At 38.6% G+C, this 25,670-nt stretch overlaps 1 protein-coding gene across 6 annotated transcripts in view; it reads left to right on the top strand.

The window, feature by feature from the left end:
- BLNK (B cell linker) overlaps positions 1-25,670 on the top strand; it is a 171,230-nt gene that overhangs the window by 141,496 nt on the left and 4,064 nt on the right. For all 6 annotated transcript variants that reach the window (XM_067465749.1, XM_067465748.1, XM_067465747.1 and 3 more), the window contains 12 exons: positions 229-254; positions 3,942-4,037; positions 4,701-4,740; positions 6,483-6,516; positions 8,292-8,364; positions 10,058-10,088; positions 13,650-13,692; positions 14,346-14,424; positions 18,586-18,617; positions 18,892-18,959; positions 21,381-21,464; positions 22,789-22,944. In XM_067465749.1, the coding sequence (XP_067321850.1) occupies positions 229-254; positions 3,942-4,037; positions 4,701-4,740; positions 6,483-6,516; positions 8,292-8,364; positions 10,058-10,088; positions 13,650-13,692; positions 14,346-14,424; positions 18,586-18,617; positions 18,892-18,959; positions 21,381-21,464; positions 22,789-22,944 (762 nt within the window). The remainder of the gene's footprint in view (positions 1-228; positions 255-3,941; positions 4,038-4,700; positions 4,741-6,482; positions 6,517-8,291; positions 8,365-10,057; positions 10,089-13,649; positions 13,693-14,345; positions 14,425-18,585; positions 18,618-18,891; positions 18,960-21,380; positions 21,465-22,788; positions 22,945-25,670) is intronic.

Raw genomic sequence — 25,670 nt, 5'->3', positions numbered from 1 at the left:
GGTGGAGGCATTACTTTTCATTCAACCCATGTGTGTGTGTGTGTAGGTGTTAACTATTTTAATGTATATGGATGTATTTATTATGTGTTTTATATCAAGTAACGAAGGTGGAGGCATTACTTTTCATTCAACCCTCGTAGATCCAGCCTAAAACTGTTTTTCAAATTCTGTATTAATTTCCAAGGTATCATTTGTGAATGCTAATAAGCGACTCATTTTTTTCAACAGGAATCATCATCACCCCCGTTAACCAGGTAATGGCTTTCAGATATAAGAGTATCTGAGTAAAGGTGCACCTACACTATAGAATTAATGAAATTTGGCACCACTTTAACTGCCATGGCTCAATGCTATGGAGTCCTGGGAATTCTGGTTTTACTGATGCCTCACCAAACTATAATTAAAGTGGTGTGAAACTGCATTTATTCTATAGTCCTGATGCACCCTTTGAGATTTATCCAGTAATCTAAGTTTGCAGGATTCAGAGTAAAACTTAGCAGTGTAGTAAAAATCAGCACTCTCTGTGCTTTCCAATCAAGCATTGCAAGCAACATCTCTGTGAGTTACCTATTGGTCCTCGATCTGCACAGGTATGGTAATTGAGGCCAACATTATGACTAAAATGTGCACGTTAGTCAATTTCCAGGTTGCCTTTCATTGGAAGGGGAGGTTAAAAAAACAGACAAAGCTATTTATCTGTAGAACATCTAATGCATTAGAAGAGTAGTTCCCAAACACTGTGTATTTTTGACTTAAATTCCCAGAAGTTTAGCTAACATTCAGGAATTCTGGGAACTGGCATTCAAAACTCCCAGAGGACCACAATTTGGGAATGGCTGGATTAGAAGATGACTGGTAAACAAGGTTCCTCACAGTATCTTTATTCCAGGAGCTCCCAGTTCAAAATGGAGGGTAATGAAATGGCGTCCCCTGAAAACATGGGAGAAATTGCTACAAAATTCTTAAAAAATACGATTTTCAGTTGTGAGAATATTCTGGTTCTGGCCGAAAAATGCAGATATTCAAATCTCTGAATGTCCCTACACTCGGAAAATACGGGATTTTATATGTTGGGTTATACATGTTGGTTCCTGATTGGTTGTATCCTAAAAACACGGCTACAGTTGACTAGAGAGTGAAAACTTTATCCTGGCAAGTGAAACTTCGTCCTCCACATATTTAATGAAGTTTGTGACACACAAACAAAGGTTTTGCCATGTAATCAACTTACCCCGTGTTTTTATGATAAAAGCAATGAGGAACAGATATGTATAACCCAGGAACCCCATTGTTCCCAGGCACAAGTACAAGAACAAATCTGTCTGCACAGATAGCTATGCAGCCTCTGAATAATAATAATAATAATAATAATAATAATAATAATAATACCAAAGTCCTGTTCCTGGTTTGAAAGTGTCTGTTCCTATTGAATAGCATAGTTCTAACTTTGAAAGTAGTGGTCCTACTCCACAAACTGTGTTTGTATGTCACAAACTTCATTAAACACGTGGCAGGCGAAGTTTCTCTTGCCAAGACAAATTTTTCACCCACTAGTCAACTTTCACCATCCTTTCAGGATAAAAGCAATGAGGAACAGATATGGATAACCCAGGAACAGTACCGCATTGTTCCCAAGCACAAGTACAAGAACAAACCCGTCTGCACAGCCTCTGAATAATGATGATGATGATGATGATGATGCCAAAGTTCTGTTCCTGGCTTGAAAGTGTCTGTTCCTATTGAATAGTATAGTTCTAAGTTTGAAAGTAGTGGTCCTACTCCACAAACTGTGTGTGTGTGTTCCAAACTTCATTAAACACGTGGCTGACCAAGTTTCTCTTGGCAAGACAAAAGTTTTCGCCCACTAGTCAACTTTCACTTTCAGGATAAAAGCAATGAGAAACAGATATGTATGATCCAGGAACAAAACTTGTACGAATGATGTGCATATTTGCATCTGTGCATTTAAAGTTTTTAAATTTAAAAATGCCGAAATTTTTGGCGGATATTCCACAGCGACTGTTTTGTAGGCTTCAAAATCCTGGAACAAAGCAGCAAGCCTGGATGTGGCAGACACAATAGATCTAAGTGCAGACCTATTGTCCTACCTATTAAACCCACAATTTGGTGCTGTCTGGAAGCACCCAGGGTTACCTACAGGTTGTGGATTAGGCAATTGGGGGCAACTTTGTGCTTTAAAAATCCTATACAGTGCAATGCAAGCAGTCAGTCTTACATATATTTCAGTAAATGAAATAAAAATCACTTGTATTGTCAATTAGTCTTTCACAATCCCAGGCTATGCATACTTTTAATGTATGTATTTCATATAATGGTTTAGCGATGTTGTAACCTACCTCGAGCCGCAAGAAGAGGTGGATAAAAAATAAAATTATTATTATTACTTACTTACTTACTTAGTCTCACTGACTTCAGGAAACAGGGTACAGGATTACCACCTCACTGAGTTGCATACTGTACTCTGGATTTCCTGGTGTTGTTTTCATTGCATAATGTGTGTGTTTCTTTCCCAGCAGATGTATCTATAAATATATCATACATTACTGCCAATTATTTTTAATTCTTTTAGCAAGAGAAATAGTCATTGTTGTTTAGCTAATGTTGTTTCAAAGATGGAATTGTGAAGAGAGATGTTCCGCTTTCCGACTACAGCCTTTCATACCATAAGTACAGCTGTTCCAAAATACCTTCAGATCATTCACATCCAATTCCAGAGGACTGCATATGTTTTGTTGCGGTTTGTTAGTTTATATGGAAGCTACCCAGCAGCCTTCCCAGCTCCAGATCCCAAATTGAATTACACAGAGTATAAAGGAAAAAATGTCTTTACTCTGGAGTAGTTAATACATGTAGCTTTATAAAGAAAAATACAGCAGCATTGAAAACACATTGTCCATCGCAGGAGAAAGGAAACTTACAACGCAATGTATTAATCTGCTTCTTTCCAGCAATCTTTGTGGAGTAGTTCCATCTCTGATCACTCCATCTCACCTACTACCTGCATCAAGAAAACTTCACCTGATATACATTCACCTTAACTTGATTGCTACATTGTCCATGTGTTCTTCCTCAACACACATATAAGCAAGGGATGATTCTTGTCAAGACTTACAAAATCATTTACTGTAACATGTTTGCATTCAGCAAAGATCTTTTCTCTGTTTCTGTAACAGAGCTTTGGAAAAGTTTTTTGAAAACTTCAGTTTCCAGAATTACTTAATATTCATGTATCTTTCTCTTGTAATCCAAGAGAATTCAAATTTTCTTGGATTATAAGAGAAAGGACACAATTCAGAGTCCTGACTTTAGCCTATAAAGCCCTAAACAGCTTACCTGTCCAAATGTATCTCTCCTTATGAACCATCTAGGAACTTAAGTTCATCTAGGGAGGCCCTGCTTTCGATCCCACCTTCTTTGCAGGGACGAGAGACATGACCTTCTCAGTAGTGGCCCCTTAGCTGTGGAATGCCCTCCCTAGGGATATTAGATTGGCCACCTCCCTCCTTACTTTCAAAAAAATTATAAAAACCTGGCTTTTCGAACAAGCTTTTGGAAATGCAGCGTAATAGATAAACATGGAACTGTGAAAGAGTGAACATGGAACGGCTAGACGATGCTACTGGGAAAATGAGTTTAACAGGAAGATACTGGTGATTGTATGTTTTTAATGGGGTTTTTTTGTATAGATTTTTATAATGTTGTGCTAAATGTTTTTTAATTATATTTTATGACTATGATGGCATCCAATTGCTGCCAATTTGTAAGCCGCCTTGAGTCGCCTTCGGGCAGAGAAAGGCAGGATAGAAATACCGTAAATAAATAAATAATCCAGAAAAGTAAACTTTTCAGGCTGTCGCACAAAATAGTCACTTTGATGCTTTGCAAAGGGAAACCATGTTAATACTCCTTTTTCCCCCCAGAATTTCAAAGCCACTTCCTCCAAAGCCTGTCCAGAGACAAACAGGAGGACATCCTCATGAACGCAATGGAATTAGGGAATCCATTAAACCAGACAGGTTAGTTTGTTCTCTGCTTAAGATTTGCACTATTAAATTTATTTATTAATTATTTTATTTTATTTACAGTATTTATATTCTGCCCTTCTCACCCCGCAGGGGACTCAGGGCAGATTACAGTGTACATATACATGGCAAACATTCAATGCCATAGACACACAACCTATATAAACAGACACACAGAGGCTATTTAACATTACAGTTTTTGATGAGGGTATTCTGGCCATCGGGGAGCTGTTACTTCACTGTCCATTTGTGACACTGATGAAGTATTTCCTCGTTCTTTGCAGGCTTGCTGGAAATTTTTATAGCATCGTAAATTAGTTAAATTAGCCTCCCTGCGTAGGCGGTACCTAAATTTCCTACTTGACAGATGCAACTGTCTTTCGGGCTGCAAAGGTCAACAGCAAGCTACATAAATTGGTCGGACACTCACTCCAGCCTGGGCTGGCTTCGAACTCATGACCTTTCGGTCAGTAGTGGTCTTAATGCAGCTGACTCCCAGCCAGCTGCGCCAAAGTCCCGGTGCCACCAAATGTGTCTCCAAACATGTCTCATGTTTGGCATGAGCTGTGTAATACTGAGTAAGAACGAAATGGATAGCGACCATTTTAAATCGGAAAAAGGTTAGAGTGAAACATATTTTTTTTCAATTCTTTCCAGAAATGTTTTGCCGATTCCAAGACAGCGTCCACCACCAAAAGTAAGTTATTTTTCTTGCCCACCTGTTGCTTTTGATGATGGGACAGAAAGGGTGGGGGTGAAGAGATGGATTTATATCCCATCTTTCGTCTAAATAACGGCACTCAAAGTCTTTAACAAGTTGTTCATTTCTAGTACTTACAACAGTCCCTCCACATTTTCAGCTTAAACTTGATTATTCATTGATTACACAGCCCAACAAAAAAGGTTCCTTGATGCCTTGGTTTTTAGACCTATTCCTAGAGTTACTTACTTGGAGTGATGATACAGAAAATTGCATTGGATGGACTGCATCAGCTCTCGTTTCTTAGACTGGTAGCTGGCATATGTTCTATATCTCAAAAACTAGAGCTGATAGGGGGAAACTGAGACAATTTTTGGAATTGGCAGGTCAAACATTACTAGAAAGAGGGCTAAAATTTGAGATACCAAAATGTGTGTTGGCCAGTATTAGTATATTTGCTGCCACCTCTACTGCTGCCCTACGTAGTTTTTAATCGGGACTTGCCAATGTTTTTGGAAAGAAATCAGTCTGGTAGGGTGGAAGGGCAGGTAGGTAGGATGGAGACATGGGAAGAGATCAAGGGCTGTGGGAATGGGTTGTGGCAGCTACTCTTGTGACAGTGGCATCAGCAGACCTGAGCTAAATAGAAACGATGGCTCTTGCCTCAAGCAAGGACTGCCTGATATGTATGATAATGACTGTTAGCCATAATCCAACATGATCTCACTGGACTGAAAAATACAACTAGCATAGTTGCACCTTTGTATGAGTGGTAGAGAAAGAGAGGTGCAGTCCATGTTGTGCTTCTGGTATCACAAATGAAAACAGTAGTGGGTTGTTGTAGGTTTTTCAGGCTGTATGGCCATGTTCTAGAAGCATTCTCTCCTGATGTTTTGCCCACATCTATTGCAGGCATCCTCAGAGATTGTGAGGTCTGATGGAAGCTAGGAAAATTGGGTTTATATATCTGTAGAAAGTCCAGGGTGGGAGAAAGAACTTTTGTCTGTTGGAGGTAGGTGGGGATGTTTCAAATGGCCACCTTGATTAGCATTTGATGGCCTGACAGTTTTTTGGTGTGGCTTGTTACTGCCTGGGGAAATCCTTTGTTGAGAGGTGGTTAGCTGTTCCTGATTGTTTCTTGTCTGGAGTTCCCCTGTGTTTGAGTATTTTTCTTTATTTACTGCTATAATTTTAGAGTTTTTTAAATACTGGTAGCAAGATTTTGTTCATTTTCATGGTTTCTTCCTTTCTGTTGAAATTGTCCACATGGTTGTGGATTTCAATGGCTTCTCTGTGTAGTCTGACATGGTGGTCCAGCATTTCTGTGTTCTCAAATAATATGCTGTGTCCAGGATGGTTCATCAGGTGCTCTGCTATGGCTGACTTCTCTGGTTGAGTTAGTCTGCAGTGCCTTTCATGTTCCTTGATTCGTGTTTGGGCAATGCTGCGTTTGATAGTCCTTATGTAGACTTGTCCACAGCTGCATGGTACACGGTAGAGTTATGCTAATTCTCCACCTCGATTTCTGTTAGCCCAGCAGGCCTTGCACTAGCACAGTGACAATATTGGCATCGGATCACTGTTTTGCAAAACTTGTGAAAACCACCCATCCAAAATGGATTGTGTTCATCCCACACACTGATATTACTCCAGATTAGAATTTATCTGAAAAGTATTTGTTCTTTTTTTTTTTTGTTCCAATTGGTAATTGTAATTAGACAACTGTATTTTGATTCTAGGAACCAGATGGCCTGGGAATGCACAATGATGAAAGTAAGTACATTTTGCATGAAAGTCCCCAAGTGAAGGACTTCTTGCAGGGCGACTGGAGACACCAAAACCAATTTCCAGTGGCAACACTGTATCTTCTCCTCTACAATGTTATTTTGGATGATGATTTTAATATGGCTATTTTAATCTGGCAAACTAGTTTATATATGTACACACTCACACACACACACACACACACACGAGGGTTGAATGAAAAGTAATGCCTCCACCTTTGTAACTTCTCAACAGATGGCAGTACTGGTATGCAGTAGGTACTGGCTTGTTCAGTAGACTCTCCTCCACACTTCCATTTTGGCAGGAAGCCTTAGCATTGAATGGTTGTGTTGTTAAAGTACGAAGTATGGAACCCTACAAAGACGGTCGGTCAATGTGACTTAAGCAACTTGCAGTCATTGAGTTCTTGACAGCAGATGGTGTCACCTCAATGGAGATTAATCAGAGAATGCAAGCTTTATGGTGATTGTGTTGATGTGAGTACTGTGCATCTTTGGGCGAATAAGTTTAAAGATGTTGAGGTAGGAATGTCTGACTTGCGTGACAAACAAAGTTGGATGTCCTGTGACAGCAACCACCAAGTTTCACAAGGAAAAAGTTGACAGATGGATTCAGGACAACCGTCGTATCACTTAGAGAGAAATTTCAAGCATAATCGGCATTTCACAAGAACGTGTGGGTCACATTAATGCTTTGTTTGGCTATTGGGAGATCTGTACATGAACAGAGTGTCGACTTCTTCCGTGACGGCTTCAGAAAACTTGTTCATCATTGGCAGAAATGTATCCAATTGTCTGGTGATTATGTGGAAAAGTGAATAGTGGTAGTTAAAGAGCACATTGTAAGGATTATTTCTGCATTTGATTTATTAAAATATTCCCATCCAAACCCAAGTAACAAAGGTGGAGGCATTACTTTTCATTCAACCATCCTGTGTGTGTGTGTATTAACTATTTTAATGTATATGGATGTATTTATTATGTGTTTTATATCATGTTTGGCATTGAATTGTTGCCTGTTTGGAAGCCGTTCTGAGTCCCTCCTCGGAGGTCGAGAAGGACAGGGTACAAATGCGTGAAATAAATAATACTGCCCCATTTTATCTGTAATACGGAATATACTTAGAAGGGTAAAATCCACTCTGAATGGTGAGGTTTATTTCTGAAAAGGGAAAAAGCTTTGGAGTGCAATGCAAATTACCATTCATTTGGCATCTAATGCATCCATTTCTTTGAAGTGTGTATTTCACCTTTTCTAATGGCTGGTTTTCATTATTTCTTACTCTGAACTATTTGGAGTACTGGTTGAACAGGATAGCTAATGCACATAGGTTACAAATGAAAACATCTCGGCATTAAATCTGACCTTTTTGATGAATGCAGTAGGTAGCCTTGGGCAAGCCATTCACTCTCAAGTCACTTCCAATCTGCAATATGATAATAATACTGACCTACCCTATTGCATAAGGTTGAAATGGTTAGTATGAAACACTCAAGAGAATAAGAAAGTACTATGCTATGTATTATTATGTTAATTTCCCTAGCTGCAATTGAGTGTTAATAGTAATAAAAATTAACAAAAGGGTTTCTATAAGTCCAGGATTCTCAAAGAATTTATAATTCTGGAAGAATTAAGCTGTGTTGGAGAGCGATTTTTTTACTCTTAACCCTGATTCTACATTTGCCAAGTTTCTAATGTGTAGGTTCTTTTCTAAAGAAATGGGTATTAAGTGCATTGAACTAAGTATCGTGTTTGAATTTCAGATCACAACAGCAAAAGTGCTCCAGAATTCAAGTTTCCATCCGTTACAATCCCATCTCCATTGCCAAGGATTGCGTATGTGACAAACAAGCCATTACTTTTCCTGACATACGAACTGTATTTCAATCTTCTGCTTCAGTGTCACATGGAGATAGTCCTGTGCATTAATTTATTTTTTAAACTATTTCTAAACAAAGGTCTTGCCAATGTGATGAAGAGTGTAGGCATAGGGATTGGCCAGTGGTATGTGCCCCTACTCGAGATGACCGATCTGGCCATGGTTACATATGTCTTAGGCTGGATCTACACTGCCATATAATACAGATTATCCACTTAAACAGCCTTGGCAACATACATATACTTGAGTATAAACTGACTCACTAAGCCGAGGCACTTAATTTTACCTCAAAAAACTGGGAAAACATATTGACTCGAGTATAAGCCAAGGGTGTGAAATGCAGCAGATACTGGTAAATCTACATAAATAAAAATGTAATGTTCATTTGTGGGATTAACATAACTCAAAAACCACTGGATGAATTGACACCAAATTTGGACACAATACACGTATCAGGCCAATGACCATCACTCATAAAAACACTGAAAAACGCAGCAGAAGAGACCTAAAAAGCCAAAAAAATTACAACGCATGTGCAAAACCACATATATAAGCATAAACACACACATATACACATATACACAAATATATACACACACAAAACACATATACACAGACTGAGCCACAGCAACGCATGGCAGGGACAGCTAGTTTCAAAATAAAAATAGATACCAATTTTTTTTCATTAATTGAGACATCAGTAGGTCAAATGTTTTTGAATATTTACATAAAACTATAATTTAAGATAAGACTTGATTAAACCATTATTCTAACCTTCTTCAGTGTAAATGTGCTTACGTATCCTTCCAATAATAATAAAGAGAGTAAAATCACAACTGTAATAAAAATAATAATAGAGTAAAATAATAGATGCAATAATAATAAATAGAATAAAAAATAAATGTAATAATAACAATAATAATAGATTAAAATAATAAATGTAATAAAAATAATAACAGAGTAAAATACTAGATGTAATAATAATAATAAATAGAATAAAATAATAAATGTAATAATAATTAATAGAATAAAATAATAAATGTAATAAAAATAATATCAGAGTAAAATAATAGATAACTTTGACTGAAGCATAAGCCGAGGGGGGCTTTTTCAACCTGAAAAACTCCGCTTATACTTGAGTATATACAGTAGTTTTCAATATTGAGATTTACATTTTAGAGAAGAGATATTTAGAATTTTTAGCCAAAGAGCGCTAACGCATTCTCAGGATCACATGGGATGTTGTCACAAGACTAGTTAATGTAATAAGATGGGGCCTATTAATTGTGCACGTATTCATAAATGAATGCACTTTAAAAAGGAGTGGGAAATCTACGGTGCTCTGGATGTTTTGGCGTGCAATTCCCATCATTCTCATCAGTCTGCCCAACAGTAAGTAGGTAAAAGCATCTCATAGACGAAAGTTTCCCATCCCCTTTCAAAAACTGTTTTTCTATAGCTTGAGCATCTGACTTCTATAACTTTACTGCCTCCCCTGAATTCTCAGTGCAGTCCCCCAATAAGGTATTTGAAGGAATTTCTAGACCACAGTTAAGTGCAGAAGGAGAAAACCTTCTATGCACTCATCTCTGCATCCACTCATCTTATTTAAGAAAGCAACTTTATTCCTTCCTTTTTCTTTCCCTGCAGGAAAAAATTTCCAAACCCAGCAACACTACCGGTAAGTTGCTTTTGCATTTATAGCATTAATGAATGCTGAACATTAATTCTACAATACAATCCACTGATTTGTATAATACAATCCACTGGTTGGTTCACTTACACCAGTTTAGAAAGGTATATTTAATATTCTAACCTCCATTCAATTGCGAGACCCAACTAGAATAAACTCATTAAATCATTTGCTGAATGGTAAATTAACATTTGTGTAGTGATTTGAGTACTGGATTATGACTCTGGAGAATAAGGTTAAATTCCCCACTCAGCCATGGAAACCTACTGAGACCCCCTTCTACATTGCCATATAAAATCCAGATTATCTGCAGTGTAGACTCAGTTCAATTCAGATAATGTGGATTATCTGTGTTGATAAACTAGATTATATGGTAGTGTAGACCTTCTCATATGTCCCCACTTGAATGGGCCAGTTGTATTGGTGGAACCAAGACCTCAATGGAGTTTGTATTATATGTTCATTGTAGAGCAGTGGCTCCCAGCCTGTGGTCCATGGACCACCAGTGGTCCCCAAGAATGAAAATATGGTCTGTGGCCCCACCATTACTACATCGTTACCTCGAAATCATGCAATAAGGAGAGCGACTGGTCTCACGAAACCCTCTTATAGTAACAAGACAACAGGGATGTTGGGAGGGACTAGACTGACTACCCACAAAAGATTATTACCACCACATCAGCTCTAGATTATTGAATTTGGTGTTGTGCGGGCGATCAGATGGCAACTATTGGATGGCATATGTTCTGTATCAAAAACTAGAGTTGATGTGGTCTATCCAATGCAATTTTCTGAATCAGCACCCCAAATAAGCAAATCGAATCTAAAGTTGACCAAAATCTGATTTATAACCCTTTTGGGACTACGGTTGGAAAGTGGTCCCTGGTCAAAAAAGGTTGGGAACCACTGTAATAATAATAATAATAATAATAATAATAATAATAATAATGCAGTGCCTAAAGACTTTGGCCTGCACTTAAACACAATGGGCGCTCACAAAATTGCCATTTGCCAGCTGCAGAAGGCCACCTTACTGGGATCTACACGCATTATTTGCCGATACATCACACAATCCTAGACACTTGGAAAATGTCCAACATGTGATCCAATACAACAGCCAGCAGAGTGACCTTGTTTGCTTTGTACTAATCTTGTTGAGTTTAAAATAATAATAATAATAATAATAATAATAATAATAACAACAACAACAACAACAGTAATAACAATAACAACTTTATTCTTATATCCCACCACCATCTTCCCAAAGGGGCTTGGTACGGCTTACAGGTGGCACAAAGTGGCTAAAAACAACATAATGAAGCACAGTTGTAGACTCACATATAGCAGTTTAACTGTCTTGAACTGCATGATATGAGTCAATGAGTCAATTTATCTAACAGAAGGATGAAAGAAAACATCCAGATGCCTCTTGCTATAAAATTGTGGGGCTTCCCTCATATACTCACTGAATCGTAGCCAATAAACATAGCAGTACTTAACATTTTGCTTGACTTATTTTGTATGATTGCCTATGTTAATGGCTAGTAATTACACTTTTAAAAATCTCCAGTTTTATGTATCTAGACCAGGGGTCCTCAAACGTTTTAAACAGAGGGCCAGGTCACAGTCCCTCAAACTGTTGGAGGGCCGGATTATAATTTGGGAAAAAATTGAATGAATTCCTATGCACACTGCACATATCTTGTAGTGCAAAAAAACACTTAAAACAATACAATAATTAAAATGAAGAACAGTTTTAACAAATATAAACTTATTAGTATTTCAATGGGAAGTGTGGGCCTGCTTTTGGCTGACAAGATAAGATTGTTGTTGTTGTTGTTGTTGTTGTGTGCTTTCAAGTCGTTTCAGACTTAGGTTGACCCTGAGTAAGGGCCAGGTAAATGACCTTGGAAGGCCGTATCCGGCCCTCGGGCCTTAGTTTGAGGACTTTTTGACAAATCTAGTATGCTATTTTTGTTTGTGTAAACTAATAGAATTATGCACTAAGAATATACGTTAAAAGGTTTTTTACAGTTGTTTCCATAGGCTAGTAATATGAAATACTATAATTTGTTATCCAATATATTTTTCTGTGAAATGCGTAGCTTTCTACTGCCAAGTTTCTATCGCCAAGTTTCTGTTTACACAACCACATTTTCAAAATACAAACAGAGATCACAGGAAAGACTTACAGCTTAAAGTGCTTCATAAAGAACTCTCTCTTTTTTTAGGATGGCAGTTTCCTTTTCCACTCCTTTGTGTTCTCACAAAGGTTTTTTTATCCAAGAAAAAGAACATAACCCATTATTATCTCCTTGTGCATCAACACTAGATGAGCAACTGTGGAACAAAAGATGCCAAAGAAATAATATGTGTGAAGTAGTTTTCCTATTCTCTAGAGGTAATTTGATTTTTCTCAAAGGAGAAATTCACACAATAAAATTAGCTACCCCCAGAAATAAGTTTAAGAAAAGACAGTTTCATGAACTACCTTATCAAAGCTTATTGATCACTTTTCACCAGCTAGATATATAAATGAAGCAGAGAGTGTTTGAGGACCAGGACGTCCGTAGGGATACCAAGGTGCTTGTTTATAAAACTATTGTCCTCCCAACCCTGCTATATGCCTGCAAGACGTGGACAGTCTACAAACGTCACATGCAACTCCTGGAATGATTCCATCAGCGCTGCCTCTGAAAAATCCTGCAAATCTCTTGGGAAGACAAGCGGACAAATGTCAGTGTGCTGGAAGAAGCAAAGACCATCAGCACTGAAGCGATGGTCCTCCGCCATCAGTTCCACTGGACTGGCTATGTTGTCCGGATGCCTGACCACCATCTCCCAAGCAGTTGCTCTATTCCGAACTCAAAAACGAACAACAGAATGTTGGAGGACAGGAAAAGAGATTTAAAGACCGGCTCAAAGCCAACCTTAAAGACTCTGGCATAGACACTGAGAACTGGGAAGCCCTGGCCCTTCAGCGCTCCAGTTGGAAGTCAGTTGTGACCAGCAGTGCTGCAGAATTTGTACAGGCATGAATGGAGGGCGAAAGAGATAAACGTGCCAAGAGGAAGGTGTATCAAGCCAACCCCGATTGGGACCGCCTTCCACCTGGCAACCAATGCCCTCACTGTGGGAGAAGATGCAGATCAAGAATAGGGCTCCACAGTCACTTATGGACCCACCGCCAAGATACTACACTTGGAGGACTATCATCCTCAGACTACGAGGGATCGTCTAACTTACTAACAAGCCATGATGTGCTTAAAATAACTATTTCAGTAAATGTGAGGGGTTTGTTTAAGAATTTCCTCCTTTTTCAGCATAGCTCTCAAACCTTACAGAAAACATCATAATGAAAAACCACAATTGTAAGAACGCCTTGAGTCCCCTCCGGGGTGAGAAAGGCGGGATATAAATATGGTAAACAAACAAACAAATAAATAAATAAATAGTCTCTTCTAAACTAATGTTTGGGAAAGCAAATTAATATCGCTGTTTGCTTCTTTGGGACTTATTCTCTTATTATTATTTTTGATGTGATTGTAGAAACCGACACTCCCTGAGAGAGACCATCTCAGTATTATTGAAGGTAAACTGCTTTTTTTTGTTTCAACATTTACATATCCTTTTGCATTATCTTATTCATGGTGAGCAATACTGTGAAGAATTGTGAATCCCAAATTGAGACAAATTATATCATGGGCACAGAGTTATGCTTTGCGGGTAGAATCACATATGCTTTGCAGGTAGAATTAAAGATGAGAATCCTTCAATTTTTCAGACTGATTTAGTACCCCCCTATATCTTTGGAAGCCTTTTCTCAGCCAGGATGCAGTAAGTGTGAAAAGCAGAAGATTGTGCTTTGAGGGAAGGACTTCAATTAAATGGTGGCTTTCAGTGAAGTTCTTGGTTTTATTCTAAACACAATGCTGAACCTGGTTTGGGCTCATTCATCACTTTTCTGATTTGAATTCTTAGTCATTTGGGCTACAGCACTGAGGATTTGGTCACAATATTCTGTGTATGATGTACACGTTATGAAGTATTATTTTTAGAAACAAAGTTTGAAGACCAATAGTTGTTACTATAGCCAGATCTTTAGCAACTTCGGTTCAGGTGGAAGGTCATCTCTTAAAATAGAATCCTTTCTCTCTCTGAGTCTATGTGAAATCAATTAAAGTCGGCTCACATTCATGTTACCAGTTGCATAATATGATGTCTTTTTTTTCCTTCTAAACACAGATAAACCTATTCCAGCTGAACGTCGAAGGGGTTCCAACCATGAGCTTCCTCTCCCACCCATCCCACCTGGCATCCAAAAGTAAACCTTTTTCATTTGCTTTTCAAAGATCTGTATTGCTCCATCTTGTGTTCTGGAAAACCCAAAAAGATACAAATGTATTGGAGGATCAATAACTGATATCAATAAGGTTTGCATTTTGGCACGATATTAAGGGCTATAACTTCATTTTACACACAACACTTTCCAAGGGGCTGAAAGATGGGAAAGCCGATATATATACCTCTTATCTATGTATAATTGTCTGTATAGTTGTGTATAAAATGGCATTGAATGTTTGCCACATTGAATGTTTGCTTTTGATCCACCCTGAGTCCCCTTCGGGATGAGAAGGGCAGAATATAAATTCTGTAAATATATAAATACATACATACAATACATACATACATACATACATATATCTATATAAATAAAAATGTAATGTTCGTTTGTGGGATTAACATAACTCAAAAACCACTGGGTGAAATGACACCAAATTTCAACACAATACACCTATCAGGCCAACAAGTGACCATCACGCATAAAAACACTGCAAAACACAGCAGAAGAGACTAAAAAAGCCAAAAAACAAAAAATGCATTACAACACATGCGCAAAACCACACATATACACAAATATACACACACACATATATACACACACAAAACACATTTACACAGACTGGGCCACAGCAATGCATGGCAGGGCACAGCTAGTGATGAATAATAATGTTTCAACGTATTTTGATCCAATGTATTTTAATTTATTTTAATCTAATGCTTTTCTCTTGTATAATGTTGTTGTCATGTGTTTGTATGTTGTTGGCATCGAATTGCTGCCATTGTAAGCCGCCCTGAGTCCCCCTTTGGGGGTTGAGAAGGACAGGGTAGAAATACTGGAAACCAATATAAATAAAATGTAATGTTAGTTTGTGGGATTAACATAACTCAAAAACCACTGGACAAATGGACACCAAATTTGGACACAACACATCTATCACGCCAACAAGTGACCATCACTCATAAAAACAATGAAAAACACTGTGGAAGAGACTTTAATGTTTTAATGACTGTTTTAATGACTGTTAAGATAATTTGGTTAATTAATTGCTATTGTTTTAACTCTGTATGTATTTATGGTTTTATACTGTGTTATTGATTGTGGCATCAAATTGTTGCCTTTTGTTAGCCGCTCTGAGTCCAGAGCGGGGGGGGGGGGGTTGAGAAGAGTGGGGTAAAAATGCTATAAATAAATAAATTTAGAAGCCAAAAAATAAAAAATACATTACAATGCATTCATAAAACCACATATATATGCAAACACACATATATACACATATACAAATATTCCTTTCCTTCCTTCCTTTAGGAAGGAAAATACACATATATACACACATATATATACACACAAAACACATAAACACAGACTGGGTCACAGCAATGTGTGACAGGGATGGCTAGTAAATAAATAAATAAATAAATAAGTGTGTAGTTGCTCTGATAGATGATATAGATGGATGGAGACAGATAGACAGACAGACAGATAGACATCCTGCATCATCATCTGACATGATGTAAATTCTGTCTATCATTACTAAAGAGAAGGACTAAGTAGCAGCTAAAGACATGATGCTATATTTACCAGCAGCTATGAGTTAGACAAAGGGTGTATCTACATTGTAGAATTACTCCACTTTGACACCACTTTAACTGCCATGGCTCTGTGCTATGGAATCGTGTGAGTTGTAGTTTGGTAAGGCTAAAAGCTATATCAAAATGTGACCCACATGATTCCATAGCATTGAGCTGTGGCAGTTAAAGAGGTGTCAAACTGCATTAATTCTGCAGTGTGTATGCACCCTTAATCATATATAGAGCAGTCCCACTGAAATCAATGGGGATTATGTTAGTCACCAGTAAATCTAGATGCAACCCACAGTTGTTGCCAATGACAACAGCATATTTTAGCACCCACCCACCCAATTTCTTTAATGCAGTAACCAAAGTGTCATCCATGTGAGTATGTCTATTGCTAAGTATGATCACTCTGCATTGAATGGTCCAAACTATTCATCCACACAGATTTTTCCATTACTCTACACACACAGCCCCTCATCCAGGACAATCCCTAAGAAGCTTAGTTATTAATATTACACTGATGTGTACAAGAATTGAAGAGTAGCCCAGTGTCAGGAGAATGAACAACACTTCCCAATTAGGAGTGGTTTTGTTCATTTTTGGCACAGCATTCCACTTCATTGTGCGGCAGGTGTGAAAAGTAGGCAATTTCCTGCCATAGAATTGCACATTACTTTTGCTCTTTTATGAAAATGCATTTGTTCTGTACGTGGAGGCATTACTTTCAAACTACCAACTTCAGTTTCCAAGACATCTTAAAATAAATGTTAGTTCACATAGAATAGAAGGCAAATAGAGAATTGCAGGATGCAATTAATACATATTTCTCGACTATAAGAGTAGGCTTTTCTGAGGAATACGATACAAACTTCTAATTTACATATTGTTCATGCTACTTTTTGGAAGTAACTGTTTGTTGACTAGTAGAAGGATGACATCATATCCTTCCCAGATAGTTCCCAGGAGATTTATTTATCACTAGCCTTCCCCTGCCAGGCGTTGCTGTGGCCGAGTCTGGTGATCTGGAAAATAAAGTAACGAGAAAGTGTAGGTTTCTAATATATGTAATTTCTTTATGCTTGTGTGTAAACAGTATTTCTTGTTGTTTCTTTGTCAGTGTTGATGTGGAGATTGTCTGGTTTGCCTACTCTGGAATATGCAACATATAATTGTCCTTCTTTAGGGGTCCCTTTCAAATGATACTATATCTGTGTGTGTGTGAATCATATATATCTATATCTATGACTGGATGGCTCTTTGTCAGGAGGGCTTTGATTACGTTTTCTTGCCCTGGTGAAGGGAGTTGGACTGGATGGCCTTAAGCATTTTCTGTTGGTCATGGGGGTTCTGTGTGGAAAGTTTGTCCCAATTCTGTCATTGGTGGGGCTCAGAATGCTTTTTGATTGTAGATGAACTATAAATCCCAGTAACAACTCCCAAATGTCAAGGTCTATTTCCCCCAAATTGCATCTGTGTTCATATTTGGGCATATGGAATATTCGTGCCAAGTTTGGTCCAGATCCATCATTGTTTGAGTCCACTGTGCTCTCTGGATGTAGGTGAACTACTACTCCCAAGCTCAAGGTCAATGCCCACCAAACCCTTCTATTTATTATTTATTTATTTATTTATTACTGCGCTTGTATACCGCCGTTTCTCAGCCAAAATTGGCAACTCAACACGGTTTACAACTCTACAAACAATCAACAATATTCAGTATAAAAAGCATAAAAACAACATACAATACATAGTATTGGGCCACCAATACAATCCAATGCATCTCTTAACTAGAATCGTAGTCCAATTTCATCGTCCATGATTACCAGTCCTTAATCATCAATTTCTTTGCACCGGATTAACCGAATGCTTGTTTGAACATCCATATCTTCAATCTTTTCCGAAACACCATCAGCGAGGGGGCTGATCTTACCTCTATGGGGAGGGCGTTCCAAAGCCGTGGGGCCACCACAGAAAAGGCCCTGTCTCTCGTTCCCGCAAGCCGCACCTGTGAAGCAGGCGGGATGGAGAGCAGAGCCTCCCCAGAAGATCTTAGGGTCCTGGTGGGCTGATAGGCCGAGATACGTTCGGATAGTGTTTTCTGTTGCTCATGGGAGTCCTGTGTGCCACGTTGAATTCAATTCCATCATTGGTGGAGTTCAGAATGCTTTTTGAATTATAAGTCCCAGCAACTACAACTCCCAAATAACAAAATCAATTTTTTTGAGTGATGGTCTCTCTTTGGGTTAATAGGTGTCTTGTGGCCAAATTTGGTGGCAATTCGTCCAGTAGTTTTTGAGTTATGTTAATCCCACAAACGAACATTACATTTTTATTTATATAGACTAGCCATCCCCTGCCATGCGTTGCTGTGGCCCAGTCTATATATATGTGTGTTTTGTGTATATATGCATTTGTGTATATATTTGTGTATATATGTAGTTTTGTGCATGTGTTGTATTTTCTTTAAAAAAACTGAGTGTTGTGTTGATACAAAATACACATCGTACATTTCAAGCATTCTATAATATAACTCAGCTTTTCTCTAAATTCCAATTCTTTTTTTCAGGCCGCTGCCGCAGAAGCCACCAACATTGCCAAGTAAGTACGCTCCCATTTAACATGAACTAGGATTGTTTAAAAAGCTGTGTACCTTCACCTGGGCAGAACCTTCATTAGCAATTCTATTGAGGCCATAGCTCTCTGTATTGAAAACAAAAAAGTCCCCTAATCATGTTTTTACCACTAAAGTGGTAAGAAATTGCTAGTCTTTTGTCAAGCCAATAATAGATAAAGAGATACAGCTGTGATTTTCCATCACAACCACTGCCTTCTCCAGAATGGAAGTTTATATATTATTTTGTATCTTTTTAAGGATCATCAGAACCAGCAAGTCGCACCTTTGATGCACCACGCAACGGTAGTTTTACAACAGCAGAACAGGTATGATATTATTTAGGTGTGTTGTCGAAGGCTTTCGTGGCCGGAATCACTGGGTTGCTGAGTTTTCTGGGCTATATGGCCATGTTCCAGAAGCATTCTCTCCTGGCGTTTCACCCATAGATGTTGGCAAAACACCAGGAGAGAATGCTTCTGGAATATGGCCATATTATAATTATAATATGGCCATTATAATCCAGCTCTCCAACAGTTTGAGGGACTGTGACCTGGCCCTCTGTTTAAAAAGTTTAGGGGGACCTATTTTAAAATGTTTAAAAACCTCCTTGATAATGGGTTGTTGTGAGCCTGGAAAACTCACAACAACCCATTATTAAGGAGGTTTTTAAACATTTAAAAATAGGTCCCCCTAAACTTTTTAAACAGAGGGCCAGGTCACAGTCCCTCAAACTGTTGGAGGGCCGGATTATAATTTGAAAAAAATCATGAATGAATTCCTATGCACACAGCACATATCTCATTTGTCGTGCAAAAAATACTTAAAAACAATACAATAATTAAAATAAAGAACAATTTCAACAAATATAAAATTATTAGTATTTCAATGGGAATTGTGGGCCTGCTTTTGGCTGATGAGATAGGATTGTTGTTGTGTGCTTTCAAGTTGTTGTTGACTTTGACCCTGAGCGAGGGCCGGGTCAGTGACCTTGGAGGGCCGCATCCGGCCCCTGGGCCATAGTTTGAGGATCCCTTCCCTAAAGCTTCACCAAAATTAAATGCTTCCTGCCACTCATAAAATGTCAGTCATCATCAAAATGCTTGAGCAATGTATGTAATAAATGAAGAACCCTGAATGAGAGAAGGATAGGAAAACAACTTCTTTATTTCTTTCTTTTATATGAACCTAAGTCTTCAGCATTTTTATTTAAACTTTATAGGAAACCCATTCACTCATTGGAGCCCCCGGTGGCGCAATGGGTTAAACTCTTGTGCCAGAAGGACTGATGACCAACAGGTCGAATCTGGGGAGAATGCGGATGAGCTCCCTCTGTCAGCTCCATCTCCCCATGCAGGGACATGAGAGAAGCCTCCCACAAGGATGGTAAAACATCAAAACATCTGGGTGTTCCCTGGGCAACGTCTTTGCAGACGTCCAATACTCTCACACCAGAAGTGACTTGTAGTTTCTCAAGTCACTGCTGACATGAAAAAAAAATCACTCACTGAACATTGAGAAAAAAATACTGTGAGTTCCAGCTGTCAGCTACAGCTCCCCACGCAGAGACATGAGAGAAGCCTCCAAGGATGGTAAACCACAAAACATCCAGGCATCCATTGGGCAATGTCCTCGAAGACGGCCAATTCTCTCACATCAGAAGTGACTTGTAGTTTCCCAAGACTTGTAGTCTTCCAAAGTAGAAGACCTATCTCACACATGACTTGTGAAGATTTTAAACAATTTCCATATCTATCTATATAAATAAAAATGTAATGTACGTTTGTGGGATTAACATAACTCAAAACCCAATTTGGACACAAGACATCTATTAGGCCAACAAGTGACGATCATTCATAAAAAAACTGAAAAACACAGCGGAAGAGACTTAAAAAGCAAAAAAATTAAATAATAATAATGCATGCACAAAACCACATATATACACATATACACAAATATATACACAGACATATATACACACACAAAACACATATACACAGAGTGGGCCACAGCAACGCATGGCAGGTGATGGCTAGCAAGTGATGGCTAGGAATGGAACAATGGATGACGAATCTGGATTATGTTTTGATGATGAGACGATTGTGATTGGTTATTGTAGTAATTGTTTATTGATTGGGTAATGTGTTAAGTTGTTAATTGTTGTTATATGCTGCATTGAATTATTGCTGTTTTTATTGGTTGTGAACCGCTGTGAGTCGCCTTCGGGCTGAGAACAGCGGTATATAAGTAAAGTAAATAAATAAAATAAATAATAAATAAATAGTATAACATAAAAGCTAAACATACTTATAGTACATATTTTTTCAAGTCAAACCTACACACATAGTAGGTTAGCATTTTTAATTTGCTTCCTATATTACACTGTGAAACACAAATTTTGTTCCTGGGTTATAAATGTCATTTCTTAATTGGTTCTATCATAAAAACTTGGAAAACTCTGTTTTTACGGGACATCCTGAAGCACATTTTCCTCTAGTTTTTCAAATAATATCTGACAAAGTCTCAAACAATTCAACAGTTTCTGGCCACCACAAAAGTGCAGTTTCTGGAGTAGAACAACTACTTTCAAAGTAAGTACCACACAATTAAACAGGAATAACACTTTCAAACCATGAAAAGATTTTTTCGGGTTTTGTTATAGTGTAATTGTACTTTTAGTGATTTTTTTTGATACAGTATTTTTTGCCAAGGCATTATAAAGGACATTATAATGTATTTCTTTTTCACAGGATGGTAGTGTTTATGGGAAAGCTTGGTATATGGCTTCCAGCGATCGAAAAACAGCTGAAGATGCATTATACAAATCAAACAAGGTAAAAATACATCCTGGCTACACATCACCTATATTATACTCCTTTATAAAAACATAAAGTGAATACAGCTCAATTTTTGGAAACAAACCAAAGGCAGAAGGCAGCAACAGGTGAATGCAAAAGCAGAACTATATATAACTGAATACTGTTATATGTAGTATATATAGATGGGCCTAAATTAACAAAACGGATTTCAACAAAGACAAATGCAAGATACTCCACGTAGGCAGAAAAAAATGAAATGCAAAGATACAGAATGGGGGACGCCTGGCTCGATAGTAGTATGTGTGAAAAAGATCTTGGAGTCCTCATGGACAACAAGTTGAAAATGACCCAACAATGTCATGCAGCAGCAAAAAAAAAAAAGCCAATGATATTTTGGCTTGCATAAATAGTCTAGTATTTAGATTCAGGGAAGTCATTCTACTCCTCTATTCTGCCTTGTTCAGACCACACCTGGAATACTGTGTCCAATTCTGGGCACCGCAATTGAAGGGAGATCTTGACAAGCTGGAATGTGTCCAGAGGAGGGCGACTAAAATAATCAAGGGTCTGGAGAACAAGCCCTATGAGGAGCGGCTTAAAGAGCTGGGCATGTTTAGCCTGCAGAAGAGAAGACTGAGAGGAGACATGATAGTCATGTGTAAATATGTAAGAGGAAGTCATAGGGAGGAGGGAGCAAGCTTGTTTTCTGTTGCCCTGGAGACTAGGAAGTGGAACAATGGCTTTAAGCTGGGCATCGCAATTGAAAGGAGATGTTGACAAGCTAGAATGTGTTCAGAGAAGGGTAGCTAAAATGATCAAGGGTCTGGAGAACAAGCCCTATGAGGAGCGGCTTAAAGAGCTGGCCATGTTTAGCCTGAAGAAGAGAAGACCATGTGTAAATATGTGAGGAGAAGTCATAGGGAGGAGGGAGCAAGCTTATTTTCTGCTGCCCTGGAGACTAAGATGCAGAACAATGGCTTCAAACTACAGGAAAGGAGATTCCACCTGAACATTAGGAAGAATTTCTCAACTGAGAACTGTTCAGCAGTTGAACTCTGCTGCAGACTGTAGTAGAGGCTCCTTCTTTGGAGGCTTTTAAACAGAAGCTGAATGGCCATCTGTTGGGGGTGGTTTGAATGTGATTTTCCTGCTTCTTGGCAGTGGGTTGGCCTGGATGGTCACGAGGTCTCTTCCAACTCTATGATTCTATAACTGAATACTGTGTTACACAGTATTTAAACCTTTTCCCTCTGTCATCAAATCCGTGGGAAAAACAATGAGAGGAAATTAACTTGAAATATCATTAATGGGCATTTGCATTTTTATACTCTTTTTAAAGGATGGATCTTTCCTGGTCAGGAAGAGTTCTGGACAAGATTCAAAGCAACCATATACGCTAGTTGTGTTCTACAATAAGAGAGTATATAACATCCCAATCCGATTTATTGAATCAACAAGACAATATGCTTTGGGCAGAGAAAAAAGCGGCGAGGAGGTGGGTGATGTCTTCTTTGTTTCAAACCTTAACACATAAGTGGGAATTTTAGTTACACCGCCTGCAGGCATGAGGATTGATAAAGACATCTCATAAAAACAGGTGACTTGAAACCATTGCACTTGGAACTAAATAGAAAATTAGGTGTTTCGGGGCCAAGTGAGACCTAATTAAAATGTGAATGCAATTTACGGTCCTCCTTAACAGCCAAGCCCCCTATCTATTCTTCATTAAACAACTCCATTGGGAGCTCATAATTGTAGTTATCTATGAAGGCAGCGAAATGTAATCCACACCAAGCAACATCATTTATCCAAGGGAAGGGATCTTTTGCAAATCTAAAGGGAGAAACATTTGTGGAAGGAAGAAAAAATCATAACTTAATTAAATGCAAGACAGAAACCTCCAATTCCCACTCAGAGGCATATCTCAATGTCTAATATTTATCCGAGCAGTTGGATCTAAGGGGCCCTAATGCTTACAGAAGAGTTGTTTTACATTTCAGACTGTACAAGAAAGGAAACAAAACCCAAAGCAGTTCTTCTGTTTGGAGAGGCTCTTTCCTAAGAACACAGTAACTGCTTTGGAAATTACTTTTCGTAGTGCAGTATGAACTCTTCTGCAGCCCCTTGGCATTTGAATGTGAACACTATTTGTATTCTGCCCGACGACAGTTTGAATTTCATTCACAATTATCTTCATAAAACTGTCTCAAAAAGAGAACAGTATAGTTTTCCTAAAAACAAAAAAAAATCAGTCCAAAAATGTATTATAAATATGCTTAATATTTTAATAAATTGTGTCAATAGTAATGGTTATGAATAATGGTTATGCGAGTAGGAATTGGAGGTTTCTCTCTTGCATTTAATTAAGTTGTGATTTTTTTTCTTCCTTCCACAAATGCTTCTCCCTTTAGATTTGCAAAAGATCCCTTCACTTGGATAAATGAATAATTGGTTATGAATAATGGTTATTAATATTCAGTATGGAGCCCCTGGTGGCACAGGGGGTTAAACCCCTTTGCTGGCAGGACTGAAGACAGCAGGTCACAGGTCTGGGGAGAGCGTGGATGAGCTCCCTCTATCAGCTCCAGCTCCTCATGCGGGGACATGAGAGAAGCCTCCCACAAGGATAGTAAAAAACATCCAGGGTTCCCCTGCGCAACATCCAATTCTCTCACACCAGAAGCAACTTGTAGTTTCTCAAGTCACTCCTGGCACAACAAAAAATTGATATTCAGTAAGCTAGCCTCTTTAAAGCCTGGAGGGTATTTTAGAATACAAGAAGTGTATTGGCTTCAGTCCAGATTTATCCCAATTAATACTGGTTCCACTGATTGTAATGAGTCTATCGCAAGTGTAAATAATTCTGGATCCAACCATTATGCAGGGACCATTAGTTATTAACTAAATGTCTGAAATATGATCTTATATATTTGTTACGTGGAGACAGCCTTTGTACTATTGGCACTTATTGCCTTAGAGAGTAGTTGAGGTTTCTTCTTTGGAGGCTTCTAAACAGAGGCCAGATGGCCATCTGTCAGGGGTTGCTTTGATTGTGCTTTGTCTGTCTGGCAGGGGGTTGGCCTGTATGACCGCTGTGGTCTTTTCCAACTCTATGATTCTGATACAATGGATTTTAAAGATAGTTATGCATCTACATGCAGTCATGCAGACCACATGATCTTGGAGGTGTCTATGGACAACGCCGGCTCTTCGGCTTAGAAATGGAGATGAGCACCAACCCCCAGTCAGAAACAACTGGACTTAATGTCAGGGGACAATCTTTACCTTACTACCTTTACCTATGCATAAGTGCTCAGAAATACTCGTTTTGTTCAATGGGACAGAAAGCAAAATGGCCAAATGGTGAGGGTGTTATTTGTTTACTGAGACACAATCCAAAATATGAAGCCAATGTAGTGTAGTGTAGTGGTTTAAGAGTTGAACTACAGTTCTGAAGGACAGAATTCAAATCCCTTTTTTGGCCATGGAAACCCGCCCACTTAAATTTACACTCTTGACAGTCTTAGGCCCTTTCTACACTGGCCTATAAAATCCAGATTATCTGCTTTGAACTGGATTATACGAGGGTGGGTCAAAATGTTTTGCCTCTTGTGTCATAAAAATGTTATGAACAAACATATAACAGCAGAAGTTGCTACAGATCATAGATTGAAATGTCCTCTACTCAAAACTGCCATTCGACATAGTTGCCCTCAAATTGTATACATGTGCGTCATCCTTTAACCCAGCCATCAAAACCATTTTGGAAAAATTTAAGGTTTTGCTTCATGACCCATGATTTTAAAGCAGTTTTAATGTCATTGAAGTTCTTGAATTTGAAACCACGTAGGATAGGCCCGTAGCCAGGATTTTGATTTGGGGAGGGCTGAATTTGATTCGGGGGGGGGGGGGGGACGACGGACGGACGGGACTGAGTCTGAGTGAAATAGTCTCTACCGTAGCAAACCTTTTGTATCATTACCCCAATACCTCCATGTATATGGGGATATATTGAGCATGGTGATCAGATCATAATATGGATAAACATAACAGTTTAAATAATGTACCAGTAAGGCCTTCTCGCGGACCACTATGAGAATTTTGGGTGGGAGGGGATGAAGCCCCTCAAGCTCCCCCCCCCCCCCCCCCCCCGGCTACATGCCTGACGTAGGATGTTTCAGAAGGGGCCAAATCTTAAACATCCTTCAAGCGATTATGGAT

The sequence above is a fragment of the Anolis sagrei genome, chromosome 3 (genome assembly GCF_037176765.1).
Source record: "Anolis sagrei isolate rAnoSag1 chromosome 3, rAnoSag1.mat, whole genome shotgun sequence".
Lineage (NCBI taxonomy): Eukaryota > Metazoa > Chordata > Lepidosauria > Squamata > Dactyloidae > Anolis > Anolis sagrei.
The sequence above is the reverse complement of the archived record's forward strand: the minus strand, read 5'-3'. Positions and strand labels throughout refer to the sequence as shown.